This window comes from Colius striatus, chromosome 1, assembly GCF_028858725.1.
Source record: "Colius striatus isolate bColStr4 chromosome 1, bColStr4.1.hap1, whole genome shotgun sequence".
In the NCBI taxonomy this organism is placed as follows: Eukaryota; Metazoa; Chordata; class Aves; order Coliiformes; family Coliidae; genus Colius; species Colius striatus.
This window is the reverse complement of record NC_084759.1, coordinates 206,524,522-206,539,312: the sequence shown is the minus strand read 5'-3', so window position 1 is coordinate 206,539,312 and position 14,791 is coordinate 206,524,522. Positions and strand designations below refer to the sequence as shown.

General features: G+C 43.8%; 1 protein-coding gene across 1 annotated transcript in view; it reads left to right on the top strand.

The window, feature by feature from the left end:
- GOLGB1 (golgin B1) overlaps positions 1 to 14,791 on the top strand; it is a 46,707-nt gene that overhangs the window by 24,850 nt on the left and 7,066 nt on the right. Inside the window, exons 13-19 of the mRNA XM_062020303.1 lie at positions 488 to 578; positions 1,649 to 1,716; positions 2,528 to 7,506; positions 8,251 to 10,201; positions 11,793 to 11,971; positions 13,318 to 13,483; positions 14,479 to 14,610. Coding sequence (XP_061876287.1) covers positions 488 to 578; positions 1,649 to 1,716; positions 2,528 to 7,506; positions 8,251 to 10,201; positions 11,793 to 11,971; positions 13,318 to 13,483; positions 14,479 to 14,610 — 7,566 coding nt within the window. The remainder of the gene's footprint in view (positions 1 to 487; positions 579 to 1,648; positions 1,717 to 2,527; positions 7,507 to 8,250; positions 10,202 to 11,792; positions 11,972 to 13,317; positions 13,484 to 14,478; positions 14,611 to 14,791) is intronic.

The window sequence follows — 14,791 nt, the reverse complement described above, 5'->3', positions numbered from 1 at the left end:
TCCTGTCTGACAGTGGGAGACACTTATCAGTCAGTGAATGGCTGTGAGGTGGTTTGGTTGTGTGGTGGAGCTTAGTGTAACTTTCATGGACAAACTGCAGGTTCTGTATCTGCTGGAGTAGTGAGGCATGCAGTGCCAAACACGTGACTTCTTCCTTTCCGTGCTTGGGTGGCTCAGTGAGAAGCTGTGAATCTAGAGTTAGTCCCTTTGAAGCAGTGAAGATGGAAGAGGAAGCATCTTGAGGTGGGAAGGAAGTTATTGGAATTGTTGCATTCATTGAGACCCTGCTCTGCTGAGATACATCTCTTGGTTAATGTCCAAACCAATCTACCTTTGTGAAACTTGTGTTCGTTAGACATCAGAGTTGCATCTAAACTGGGACTGACAGTTTTGAATTAAAGCTGGGTGGGCAGCAGGCAGCTAAGATGGGTCTCTGCTGATGCAAAAATCGTGGCTCAAAACTCTGTGTTTTTTCTTTGACTGGTAGAATCAGAATGTTGGACTCAAGGTGAAACCGCAAGAGTTCCAGACTCTGGAAGCTCCAGCCTCTTATGTAGACTGCTCTCCTACTGCCACAGGTGAGGCTGTAGAATAAGGCATGTGACAAATCAAATTGGGGAAATCTGAGAAGCTTCAGGGACAAATCTCAAGGTGATTTGAAAAGAGAACCTTTGAGATCAGAATCCAAAGATGTACAGGAGATAGGAAAGATGCACACAAGGTAGAAGAGAGCATTCCAATGTGGGATGGATCTTAGGAGAGGAGAAAGAAGTGATTCCTAAGATGAGAAAAAAGATTTTGATGGAGAGTGTGTTTGTAAATGCAAACATTGATGGGTATAAGATACGGAAGAGAATTAAGATAAGATGAAGAATTGAGTTTCTCTCTGCAAGCTAGTAAATTTCTTTTTGTGTCTGGAATTACCCTCACCCCCTCAAATTATACAAAAAACCCACCAATGCTACCTAAACCGAACCAACCTGTGACCTAGTTCACTTATCTCTCTCCCTCTGTAGATGTAAGATACAGTGTAGACTTAGGTGATGCCAGCATGCAGCAGATGCAGGGGGTTTTGCGTGTGCAGAGCTATGGAGGATGTCTGGGTGAAATACATAGAATCACAGAATGGTGGGGTTGGAAGGGACCTTTAGAGATCATCCAGTCCAACACCCCCTGCAGAAGCAGGTCCCACCTAGATCAGGTCACACAAGAACGTGTCCAGGTGGGGTTGGAAACCTCCCAAGAAGGAGCCTCCACACCCTCCCTGGGCAGCCTGGGCCAGGGCTCCCTCAGCTCACACTGAAAAGAGTTTTTCCTTATGTTTAAATGGAATTTTTTGTGTTTGAGCTTCATCCCATCACCCCTTGTCCTGTCACTAGATAGAACAGAAAAAAGTACTGCCCCAACCTCCTGACACCCACCATTTAGATATCTGTAAATATTAATGTGATATCCCCTGCAGTCTCAGTCTTAAACTGTTAAACATTGACTTAAACTGTTTTGTTTGGTTCTGTTGTGAGGGTTTTTTTGTCGTTCTCACCTTGGAAACAAGAGAAGCTCCAGAACTATTTATTGTGTCTCCACTTACATCCTGACTTTACATGCAGCTCGTTATGCCAATGGTGACAAGTGTACCTTTTATCATTAGATATGTCAGAAGAGATGGTGAATTCTGAAGTGCAGAAGCCTTTTGGTGACACTTTGGTGCTTCCTGAGGTAAAAATTTAGTCTGGGACTTCTTTTCCTCTCGGTGTTGTATGCATCTGTGGATAAGAAAACTTAATTGAGTTTAAAAGCCCCAAAGACTTGGATTTTTTAATATCCCCTAGCTTAGTGGTTGTTACCACACTGCAGCAGGCCTTGAGAGACAGCTGTCCTTTAATGGTCCCTGTAAATTGTTTCTACCCTCGAAACTGACAAAGAGACAGCCTTTACAGCACGACATGTTGGCTTATTGGTGGGCTGATGATCCAGGATTCCTGGGGAGGATTTTGTGACTGCTTTTGTTTTTGAGGGGTGAGAGGAAGCTTTAAGGTATAGATATTTGGAAAACTTCAAGCACTTTGGTCCAGATGCTTTGGAGATGGACTCAGACTGGAATATAGGTTTCTACACAGTTTCTTTACCGTGCTAAATGTAAACCTCCTCATGCAGAGTCTGCAGATAAGACGTTAGCAAAATGTGTCTGGATAAGTGCACTGGAGATCTTGTGAGAATCATGGGAGAACTGAAACACTTCAGAATCACACTATCTTGTAATCAAGAGAGAATGAAAAATAAGGGATATTAGGAGGTTACATTTATGGTCAAATCCTAAAACCATAATCTTTGATGTTGCAGCTTCAGAGACTGAAATGAACAGAAAGTACCTGAGGAGTCTCCCTGTTATTACTGAGGCTACTATTTGTTGCAATAGCCGGCTCAATAAAGGGCATCCTTGAGCTAGGAAATGTGGAAAGCAGATACTTCCAAAAGTGACCCTTTCAAGGGATTCAAAGGGCAATTTAAACCTGTTGTTTTCTTTTAGGCGAGGACTCGCAATGGAAGTGAGCAGTTCACCGAGGAAAGTTGTCCACCTGGATTTCTAGAACATATTGCTGCAGAGAAACAGAAGATGCTGTCGGTTTTGTTGCTGGAACTGAAAGAAGCCCAAGAAGAAATAACTTTTCTGAAAAGTCAGCTCAAGGGTCCAAACAGCCAAACTTCTGCAGGTAACCAAACAGAAGCAGCAGCTCACCAGCTGGAAGCTGATTCCCAGATACAGTCTTTTGTGAGGGAAGAACAAGAGGCTTCAGATACACAAAATGAGTTGGGAGGTAGTTCGTTACCGAGAGAAACAGAGATGCAGCATATTGGTGTGCTTCAGGCAAATGGAATTGGTCTTCAAGAAGTGCCCCAGGGAAGCGCTGGGGAGATGGAAGCAATGCAAGATGTCTCTATGGCAGATCCATCCAAGCTGCAAAACCAAATTACAGCGCTGGAAATAATTCTGCAGGAATCAGGAGAGTCCTATAAGAAAGATCTAGGAGAAAAAGATGCAGAAATAATTAGACTAAATGAGCTGGCTGAGGAATACAGAAAAAAAATAGAGGATTCTGACAGTGCACTTTTTGTTTTGACTGAAGAACGAGATCAGCTCCTGTGTCAGATGAAGGAACTTTCTACCGTAACAGAACTGAAAGAGCAGGTGAAGCAACTTGAGGAAAATCTGTCTCTCTCAGAAAAGCAGAGACTGTCAGACAGTCAAAGCAGTCTTCTTAGAGAACAAATCCAGAGCCTTAAAAATGAATTCAAGTCCAAGGAGATAAAAATTGAAGCTTTGCAAAAAGACTTGGATGAAGCACAACTTCAGCTTTCTGACCAGGACGTGCAGCTAAAAGATCTGAGAAGCCAGGTTGAGAAGAAAGAATGTGAAGTGCTTGATCTAGAAAAACTTTTGAGGAAGAATACAGCAGAGGTAGAAGAGCTTTCCCTGAAATTAGCCTCAAAGGGACAGGAAGCAGCAAGCCTAGAACAGCTTGTTGCTGAACACAGCAGGACTATAGAGAGCCTGCAACAAACTGTGCTGGAGAAAGACCAACAGATGACAGAGATCAGTCTCAGCATGTCTGAGAAAATGGTCCTGCTGAATGAAGAGAAACTTTCTCTAGGAAATGAGCTGAAGAGACTTAAAGAGCAAACAAGTCTGTTATTAAAAGCCCAGGAAGAAAAAGACCAAAACATAGAAACAAAAGATACTGATGTGAAGTGTGGGGTGTCTGAGCATGAGGCAGAGGCAGCAGGTAAAGAAAGTGAGGTGTTAGTGAACAAACTTGAACTTCTGACAAAAGAAAACGAGCAGGTAAAGCGGAAGCTGCAAGCAGCACTTGTTAACAGGAAGGAGCTTCTGAAGAAGGTTAGCAAGTTGGAGAAGGAATTGGTACACGTGAGAAGAGAACATGAATCAGAAACCTCAGTGGCTCAGGAAGCTGAAGGGGAGGAAGCTGCGAGAAGCGTGATGAGCAGAGAAGTGACTCCTGAAAGCCAGCCCAGTGAGGAGTATCTGATGCAGCTGCTTTCTGAAAAAGAATCTGAGTTGCAGAGCATCCGGAAGGATCTGCTGGATAAAGAAGCTACTGAAGCACAATTGCAGGCAGTGATTGAAGAAATGAGGCAAAGCTTGCAAGGGAAGATGAACATTGTTTCAGTTAAAGATGAAGTCATGGAGAGTCTGGCAATTGCTGACAAAGTAACAGAAACCAATAAAAGCCCAAATGATTACGAAGGAAATGAAAAAGATAGTTCAGCAGCTACAAATCTTGAAGAAAACCAAAAGTCTCTGAAAGAGAGGATTTCCACTCTTGAACAAGAAAAAGAACAGCTTCAAAAAAAACTTCAGGAAGCCCTGGCATCTCGCAAAGACACTATAAAAAAGGCTCAAGAAAAAGACAGGCATCACAGAGAACAGCTGAAACAGCAGAAAGATGATTACAACATCCTACAAGAACAGTTTGATAAGCAATGCAAAGAGAAAGAGAGCATCCAAGCTCAGCTCAGACAACTCCAGGAACAGAAAGGATCAACAGAGAATGTTCTTGGGAATCAAGGTGGGTTAGATTCCTCATGCCTGGAAGCAGGAAATAGCACAACTAACAAGCTTGTACAAGTTGCAGATGTTCCAGAGGAAGACTTGGAGAAAATACTTGAAAAACTGCAGATGGAGAAAGAGGAATTGGAATGTAATGTTAGCCATATGCAAAGTGAACTTGCTGGCAAGTCAGAACTAGTCTGTACTTTGCAAGAGCGTACTGCAGAGTTGTTTCTGGAAATAGAAGGGCTGAAGAGATCCTGTGACCAAGCTGAAGCTAAGGCAGCAAGTCTTCAGATGGAATTGGAGGAGAGTCAAGTAAAGCTTTCTAGAGAGGGCAACGTGGAAGAACTGAAAGCACTCGTGCACCAAAAGGACAAAGACATGGAATTGCTTAACTTACAGTTAAGGGAGAAAAGTGAAGCTCTCGATAATGTGCAGGCACAGTTGCTGGAAAAAGAGGATTCAGTCAAGAGACTGCGTAGTCAGTTGGAAACTCAAGCTGAGGCACAGGAGGAACAAAACAAGCGACTGCAAACAGAGTTGCTTGAGCTTCAGGAGAAGCAAGGTGATGGTGCAGAAGCAGCTAAACAGAAGAATCAAATGCAGAGAAAGTTGCAAGCTGCACTTATCTCTAGAAAGGAGGCACTAAAGGAGAGCAAATCTCTAAAAGAGGAGCTGGCTAATGCTAAAACTACTATTGAAGAACTTTGTGTCAAGGTGACAGATATGGAAAGCCAAATATGTGGCCATGTTAAAGAAACAGATACCTTAACAGCCAAGTTAGCAGCTCTCACTGAGGAGCGAGAAAAACTTACTGCAGAAGTTGATAAAGTACTGGCAGAAAATCAGAATCTTGATGGATGCTGTAAAAACCTGACCTTTAGTCTAGACAGAGTTGTTCTAGAGAAGGAGAAGCTGGAGGAGGAGATGGAGTCCTTGAAGTGCCTTCAAGCCGCTGAGAGTTCTGAGTGGCGTGAGAAATACAAGGAGCTTCAGAAAGAGTATGAAACTCTCCTGCAGTCCTATGAGAACGTGAGTGACGAGGCTGAGCGGATTCAGCGTGTTTTGGAAAGTGTTAGGCAGGAGAAACAGGACATTTTCATTAAGCTGAAAAGTGTTGAAGCAAAAAAAGAGGAAACAGAGCAGCAGCTACAGGAAGCTGGACAGGAAATTGATGGAATGAAGGAGAAAATGAGGAAGTTTGCAAAATCAAAGCAACAAAAGATCCTGGAACTAGAGGAGGAGAACGACAAGCTTAGAGCAGAGATGCATTTCACAGATGGAGAGCTACACAGAGCCGGAGATGTCTTTACAAATAGCAACCTGAAAGAAGATCTGGAGAGCTCTAGGAGAGATTACCAGTCTCTTTCTACTCAGCTTGAGACAGTAATGGCTGAAAAGGAGTCTCTTAGTCAAGAGATCTCAGACTTAAAGTGCCAGTTGCAGCTAACAGAATCTAAGCTGAAGGAAAGCAGAGAACTGGTAGACAAGTACGTTGTTCAGAAGACAACAGGGGAAGAATCAAGTCAGGCAGTTGCCACACCACCACCAACAGAGAGGCCTGAAAATCAAGTGGACATAAGTGTTAGACCAGAGTCTCCTACTGCAGAGCTGGAACGAAAAGCATTTGAAGGTAGTAGCCCTTGTGAAGATCTTGGCATTTACATACAGCAGATAGCAGAGCTCACAGAGCGAATTGCAGAACTGGAAGATAACAGGAGGGCTTCAGAGCAGGAGGTGGGTGACATCCATGTGTGTGTTGAGACTTTAGCAGCTGAGAAGAGGGCTTTAGAGACCCAAATGGAAGAGAAAGTCCATGAATTGAATGCTCTTCAGGACACAGTAGCAAAGATGGAACAAATGGTTGAAAAAACCAAAGATGACCTTGTCAAGATGACAGAACTGAAGGACACACTAGAAGCCGAGAAGGATGATTTGGAAGAAAGGCTCATGAATCAGCTGGCAGAACTTAATGGGAGCATTGGAAACTATCAGCAAGATGCAACAGATTTCCAGACTGAAAATGAACAACTGAAACGTGAGCTTCAGAGTTTGCAGAGAATGATGCATGAGCTGGAGGAGGAGAAATATCAAATGGCAAAGGAGAACAGCAAAGCAAGTTCAGAAAAGCAAAAGGAATTTGTAGAAAAGCTAAAATGCAGTTGGAGGGGAGACAACAGCACACATGTAAAGGAGCTTCAGGAACTGCTGAAACAGAAACAGCAGGAGATTAAGCAGCTGCAGAAGGACTGTATTAAAAGCCAGGAAAAGAACAGTAGTTTAGAAAGAACTGTTAAAGCTCTAGAGTTCCTGCAGAGTGAGTCTCAGAAAGAGGTAGAAGCAGTCAAAGAGGCTTTAGCGAAAGCAGTTGAAGACACCAAGAAAGCCCAAGCAGAGCTTGCTCACTGCAGGGTGGTGTTGGATGACACACAGAGTGAGGCAGCGAGAGTTCTAGCAGAGAGTGTCAAAGTGAAAGAAGAGTTGCAGGCAAGCAAAGACAATATTAAAATTCAAATGAAGAAAAAAGATGAGGACTTTGCAAGAAGACTGGAACAAGAAAAAGACAAGCACTCAAAGGAAATTAAAAATATGGAAGAGAAGTTGGCAACTTTACAGAGAGAGAAAGACTGTGTGGAAGCAACTATCGGTGATCTTCAAGAGTCCTTGAAGACAAAGGATCAAGAAGCCAAGCAATTGGAAGGCAGCCTAAACAAAACACTAGCTCAGCTTGCAGCCTTCACCAGGAGCATGTCTTCCCTTCAGGATGACAGGGATAGAGTGATAGATGAATCAAAAACATGGGAGAAGAAATTCACTGAAACTATTCAAAAGAAGGAGGAAGAAATACGTTCAAAAGAGGAAACTTGTGCTGTGTTAAAGGATGAGGTGAAGCAGATGACCATACGTGTGGAAGAACTTCAGACTCATATATCCAGGTAAAGATGGTGATTATGGCTCAGCTGGTATTCCTGTATTTCCTTTTGACAAGGCAGCAGCCAGAGGTGGGGCAGGATTCCCCTCTCTTTCCCCCAGTATACCAGAAAGAAAGAATTTTGAGTACATAAATATTCTAAATGTGGCATGTGATTGGCAAAGCTAATGAACGCCTAAGATGAAGAGCAGAATTAGCCTTCATAATAAAGCCAGAAACATAAGACTTATCTCCTGGATCACTTGTGTTTGGATAGAAAAGAGATTTGGAGTTACGTGGTAGGGAGCTGTGGAAACGTACCAAAATGTACACCTGGCAATTCACAAAACTCCAGACCAAACTGTCCTTACATGAGTAAAAGTGTTCTGTACACTTTGTGATTAAAATGCTGTGTCTTCGCACACTGGAGCACAAAATGAACATCGGGCATGTGAGAACACCAATTGCACTGATGTTGCTGGCTACAGTGGGTGAGAAGTATTTTAATGAAAAGGAGGTGATAACATTCAATTGACCCTCTCCATTTTTTCCAGTATTGACATAAGATTTATCTCGCTGGAAAACTGCACTCCCTTCAGACAACGGCACCACTTAAAAGATGCTTTGGATTTCAAACTGAGGGAGAATTAACCACCTGGATATTTCCAGCTTGCTTTCTTAAAGTAAAATTAATGTTATGGCTTCTCTAAATCCTGTGGTTGTGGATACTAAGTTACTTTGTTGATTTGTGACTGGCTTTTGTTTTCAGTCTGGAACGCAACAAGCAAGACTGGGAGTCTGAATCCAAGAAGGAGATTCAGCATCATCAAAAGATGTGTGAAAAGCTGCAGGAGGAAAAAAAGGAGCTTTTGACTCAGCTTGAAGAGTCTCAGAAACTGTACAGCAAGTCTCAGGGTGAACAGCAGAAACTGGAGTCAGAACTCAGTAGCCTGAGAGATCAGCTTGCTGACTTACAGAATTCCTTCAGCAGATGTGAGTTGGCCAGAGAAGAGCTGGGCGGTATGGTCAAGCTACAAGAAACCAGTATCCAGAATTACAAATTGAGCTGTGAGCAGCTTGAGGCTGATCTGCAAGCTTCCAAAGACCTAACAAATAAGCTGCATGAAGAAACTAGTGACAAGGATCAAAAAATCATGAGTTTGCTGTCTGCCAAGGAAGAAGCAGTTATGGCTGCTCTAGCTGAGTTACAGCAGCAGCATTCTGAAGAGATGAAGGAGTTGGAGCATAGGCTAAGTCAGGAGGAAGAAAAGAAGAAAGCCTTGGAAAATGAGAAGAACACAATTCGTGGCAAACTTGATCATCTCACTGAGAAGATGAAGATAAGCAGAGAAGAAGGCAAGCACCAGAAGGCACAGCTGGACTCCTTCACCAAGTCCATGTCATCTTTGCAAGACGACAGAGACCGCATCCTGAGAGACTACAAGCAACTCGAGGAACGTCATCTTGTTATAATCTTGGAAAAAGACCAGCTCATTCAAGAGGCTGCTGCTGAAAACAATAAGCTCAAGGAAGAAATCAGAGGCTTTCACAGCCACATGGATGACCTGAACTCTGAGAATGCCAAGCTGAACGCAGAGCTGGTGCGGTACCGGGAAGATCTGAACCAAGTGATTTCAATCAAGGACTCCCAACAGAAGCAGCTTCTCAAAACACAGCTTCAGCGAATCCAGGCTCTGGAAAAGGAGAAGACAGTTGTGGAAACACATCTGAAAGAGTCAGAGCATGCTCAGGAGGATCTCAAGAGGTGCATGGAAACGTTGAGAGAGGATAAAGCCAGCATGTCTCAGGAGATTGAAAGCCTTACATCCTCTCTGTCTCAGGTGCAGAGTGAAATGACAGCCTTACGTGAGGGTGGTCCTGTCATGGAGTGTCAAGCACAGCTGAAGACCCGAGAGGAAGAGGCACAAGAACTGAGTCGTAAGCTTTCCCTCTCACAGAAAAGGGTAACAGAACTTGAGGAGGAACTAGTGTGTGTTCAGAGGGATGCAGCCAAGAGAGTGGGAGAGGCTGAGGACAAGCTTCGAAAGGAATTGAAACACCTACACCATGACGCAGGGATAATGAGGAATGAAACAGAAACAGCAGAAGAGAGAGTAGCAGAGTTGGCACGGGACTTGATGGAAATGGAACAGAAATTGCTTGCAGTTACAGATGAAAACAAAGATCTCAGAGCTCAAATTCAGTCTTTTGGGAAGTCCATGAGCTCTCTTCAGGATAGCCGGGACCAGGCCAATGAAGAGCTGCGTGTTTTGAAACAGAAATACTCAGCAGACTTAGAGGAACACAAGAGTCTAGTGCAGAATCTTCAGAAACAGCTGGTTCAGCTACAAGAGGAGCAACATTCCACTGCCAGGGACCGAGATACGGTGAAGTCTGAGCTGGCAGAACTGCAGAAAGCCACTGAGGAAAGAGGTCTCTTGGCCCAGATTGAGGAACTTAATCAGAAGCTCAGAGCCAAAGATGACGAGCTCCTCCATTTGTCTTCAGAACTGGAGGGCTCTTCCAGTCAAGTCAGGTCTTTCTCCAAGGCTATGGCAAGCCTGCAGAACGAGCGAGACCGTCTGCTGAGTGAGCTGGACAAAACACGTAAGGTGGAAGAAGTGAAGCAGCAAGCAGAAGGGAGCACTCCCACCACTCCTGCGGAAGTGCAGAGTCTTAAGAAGGCACTGTCCTCCTTGCAGAATGACAGAGACAGAGTAGTAAGTCCTTGTTCTCTCTTCCTGCTCTTACTTAAAGCCCTAGAGGAGATTTGGATCTTCAGGTCTTAAAGTTCACCACGCTCAGGTCTGGTGTTTGCAGTGTGAAACACAGACCATGTCTCCACAGAGTCACACAACAGTTGAGGTTGGGAGGGACTTCTTGGAGGTCTTCTAGTCCAACTCCCCTGCTCAAACAATGTCAGCTGCAATAGGTTGCTCAAGACAGGGTCCAGTTGGGTGTTTAGCATCTCTGTCGGTGGATATTCCACCTCTTCTCTGGGCAAATGTTTTTTTCATGTATTTGGAAATAGTTTCCAGCCTTAGTGCTCCACCACCTTGCCAGGGATGGAGATGAGGCTGACTGTCTTGCTGTTCCCCAGTTCTTCTCACCCTTCTAGTAGGTAGTGACAATATTTGCTTTCTTCCAGCCTTGGGGAACCTCTCCCAGTCACCGTGGCTTTTCACAGGTAACTGGAGTTGCCTCCCAGTGTCCTTAGCACTTGTGGGCATGCTCCGCAAGACCCTGTGAGCTTGGTAGATGCCATCTATGTTATCTTTTTCATACAGAAGCTGTGATTCGCAGGGTGGCTTCTCATGTTAGCTTGACTTAAAATGCAGAACCATAGAAGTAAGACCTGGGTTCCCTGTTAACGTGCTTAGTCCACATCTGTGGAACCTCGTGCATTGGATCTGTCTTAGATTTCTAGAAGAGACCAGAGCAAAGACTTGGGCCTGTTTCTCTTCTTGGCAGCTGATTGTCAAGACAGGTACAAGGCATTGCAGCTTCATTTTGCCATCCTTGCTTGTGTACTTGTGTGTCTGTGTGTGTATAGTCTCTGGCACAGTGTGGCTGAGCGAGTTTCAGTTCTAATTGCTGGTCAGGTGACAGACTTTTTTACAATTATTTCCCACTGTGATTTAGTCTGTCTTATTTTTCCTTCCTATTAATTAATGAAACATCTTCTTTCTTGTCCATTTTATATCTTAGTTACTTCTAGATTTGTCTCCTCTGCTTCTGTTCTGGTCAGCTTGCACGTCTGTGTAGTGCTGCTGCTCCTAAGGCACATGCTCAGTGGAGGAGTCTCCTGATTCATTGAGTCCCTCCCTGCCTCCAGAGTCAGTCATGTCATCGTGTCATCAAAAACAGATTGCAGTGATGGATGTGTGATGACAACTTATTTCTAGTTCCAATCTGAGTAGGCTGTCAAAAGGATTTTATCTCTTCAGTTCCCTGTGTTACTGTAAATACCAGCTTCAGGAGTTATTCTTAACCAGCTCCTTCTGTCTCAGTTTGCCTTCCTCTGAATAAGGAAGTTAATACTGTAGTGGAGGGTCTTTTTGTTAACATGTGTCAAATCTTCATGGAAGGTCTCAAAGCTCACTGCCCTCATTAACAATCTCTGAGGGCATTCTTTCTGAGCAGTTTCAGTAGACTGCTGTAATCACTGATTGAATTTCTAGTTCCTCTGTCACCTGAACGTGACTTGTTTTTTTCCTCCAGATGCCACAGTGAGAAATGCTCTTAGACACTTATAACTAGTAAACCTAGCTGCTTGCTCAGCTGTCACCACTCTGATGTTTCCCTTCAAAGGTGAGAGAGCTGAAGAACCTGCAGCAGCAGTACATACTAGTTGGGGTAGAATCAGCTGAAAACTCTCACTTGAAAGCACAACTGCAGGAGTATCAGCAAGATGCAGATAACCAGCACCGTCTCCAAGAGCAACTGAAGCAAGAAAGTCTTTTCTACCAGCAGGAACTCCAGCAGCTTAGGTAAGAATTGTCTGTCTCCTCGCTGCTCCAGAGATGCAAAGGTGCCATTTCTTTCATGCGAAGATCAGTTGTGGGCAGAAGGCAAAGACAGCATTGAGAACCTCAGCCTTCCCTGTTCAGGAGTGGGCCCGTTTCCCTTGTTCAGCTTTTGCCTCAGACTTAGAGTGAAGGATTGTAGCTTAACATCTTGGAAGGATGCCTGTGTAAAATAGATCAGCAGCCTTGTAATGTTTACGTACTTCATCCAGTGGTGGCCAATATCATCTGTTTGAGAGGAGACTTGGGCTGGGTTTTGTATTTGAGCTTATTTGTATAATTACAGAACTTTCCATTCCAGGCTGATGGAATTTATTATCCCTCTGATATCATTGTTTAGAAATACTCTTTTTCTGTGACTGTTTAATCCTTTGTTTCGCTTGCCTTACGTCTTCTATTTTTAAAAGAAGCTGTAATTCAAGTCATAGAACCACAGAATGGTGGGGCTGGAAGGGACCTGTAGAGCTGTCCCAGCCCAAGCCCCTGCTAAAACAGGTCCCACCTAGATCAGGTCATACAGGAATGTGTCCAGGTAGGTTTGGAAACCTCCCAAGAAGGAGCCTCCACACCCTCCCTGGGCAGCCTGGGCCAGTGCCCAGTAAATTGTCATCTCTAACTGGACTAAAACTAGTCAGACAAATATGCCTGGTTCTAAAAACTGCTTTCAAGTACTTCAGAGATCCATCTAAGAACAGCTGAACCTGGAGTGAAATGGGGCTTTTGTGGAAAGATATATATGGCTTATCTTTGTCCAAAGTGATACAAAAACCTGCAGTGCTCCTCTCCTCTGCCTCCAGTTTGACCTTCAAACTAGCAGTTCATATCTCACAAAGTTGGATACAGCCTGCATAATAAATGTAATAACACACATAATAAGCTTACACTAATAAATTGTATTTATCTCCCGTGAAAGAGAAGATTTGTTTCATGCCTGGCTTCCACAATGCAAATGAAGCCAAGGCTTCAAGCGTGCATGCTGGGATCAGTGCTGTGCTTCTGATGCGTATTTGACTGAGGCAGTGATTGTGTTACAACGACAAGTGACATTGCTGGTTACTTGCTTGACAGAACTTTCTGTAGAGCAAGGTCAAAACAATGTCCAGGGACACAAAAGTGTGAGCATTGAGTAATCTGCAGTGTTGAGCCAAATACAGAATACTTCCTGAAACCTGTTAAGGTTCCTGTTTGTAGGTTTGGTCATAAAACTTATTTTCTGGCATCTAATGGTAGGAAATAGAATCATCTTCAGCTCATTCTGAGCTGGATACCTGTTAACTTCCTGGTATTTTTCTTCATGTTATACTGGACAGAGAAGAGAAAACTGCCTGGGAAAAGCAGAAGAGCAGCATAAAGGAGCAGTACCTGATGATTGTAGCAGAAAAAGACAAAGAACTGAGCCATTTACAAAGGATGGTGCAAGAAATGAGGCTGCCCCTCAGCAAGCCTCAAGTTGTGGAAGAGCATTACCAAACAAAGGTGAGTGGAGAGAAATAGATTCTTTATTGCACGGAATTCAGCCCATGTAGCATGTGTTGCTTGTGTTCAGCTTGTACAGACTCAGTATCAGAGTTTGTTGTGTGGCCTCCAAGGACTATGCCAACAATGCAGCTCAGATCATTGGAAACCTTTAGAAAACTCTGGCATACCTGTCTGTGCTCTTCCCTTAGTTCATGGTTCTTAATGTTTCAAGAGAAAGAATCAAAGAGAGGGCTTCCTAGGCACCCTGGGTCTTTCCAAGCAGCGTGGAACTTGTCAGGTCTTTCTGGCTATTTTAGAATGGCCCCTTGCACTCAGTTTGAATCTTAAGATCTTCTGGTTTAGTTTAGGATTGAACCTTGCACTTTCTGCCTCCTTTTCCCTGTAACACAGTTCTAAAACTGGAGTGGAACATGCTGAGTGTTTTGCTTGGTGTAGGGAAGGGCGATTGCCTGCTGCATGTAACACTACCATTACATCATGAGCAAGGAAAGAACTCTCCTGCCCACGTCTGTAACAAACAGAAGCTTTTGCGTCTGTGGAGGAGGGAGGAAATCTCCTTTTATCTCTTTGGTGCTCACATCTATATATGCAAAGGAAGATCGAGGCCAATGTGTATGTGATGCTTTCCAGGAGAGCGCTTCAGCGCTTTTACTCTGTGTCGAACCAGAGCATAGTGGGTGTTTCTTCGGGTTTTTGTTTTCCTTGTTCTCATTCATACACTTTTTTTTTCCTTCCTGCTTTGCAGACAGCTTTGAGACAACTTTTGAGAAAGACCCATCGTATGTGCAAGTTCAGTGGTCTTTCCTAATTGTTTGGATGTTCAGGCTTTTAGGATATTTCTGCTTATTCCCCATTTGCAATTTTGCCTGAGCAGATCAAGTTTCAGGCCTGGCAATACTACTGGGCTTTGACCTTGGAATGTGAAACAGGGATGAGTAACATGAGAGTGGGTTCATGTGCATTATGGTTTTAAGTTGTTCTTTCCTTGTCAGATTTCTTCAGAAGTTCTGAGAAGGGACTCGTCAAGCCTAGAAACAGAGATAAAACATCTCCAGGCCCAGCTAAGTGACAGCCTGAAAGAACTGCACCAAAAAGAGCTCAGAATTCAGCAGTTAAACAGCAAGGTACTGATTATATCTTATACTTGCCTGCAAAGTCTGGGTAAGGAATGTGAGGAAGAGGGTAGGCTTGAATAGGGCTCAGGGAGCAGGAGTGAACCTTGGTGTTCTTGTGGGCATTTAGTGAAGTAACAAAAGCACAAGTATTATCTTGAAGAGGCTGCTGGAGAGGATCTTGTGCATCCTT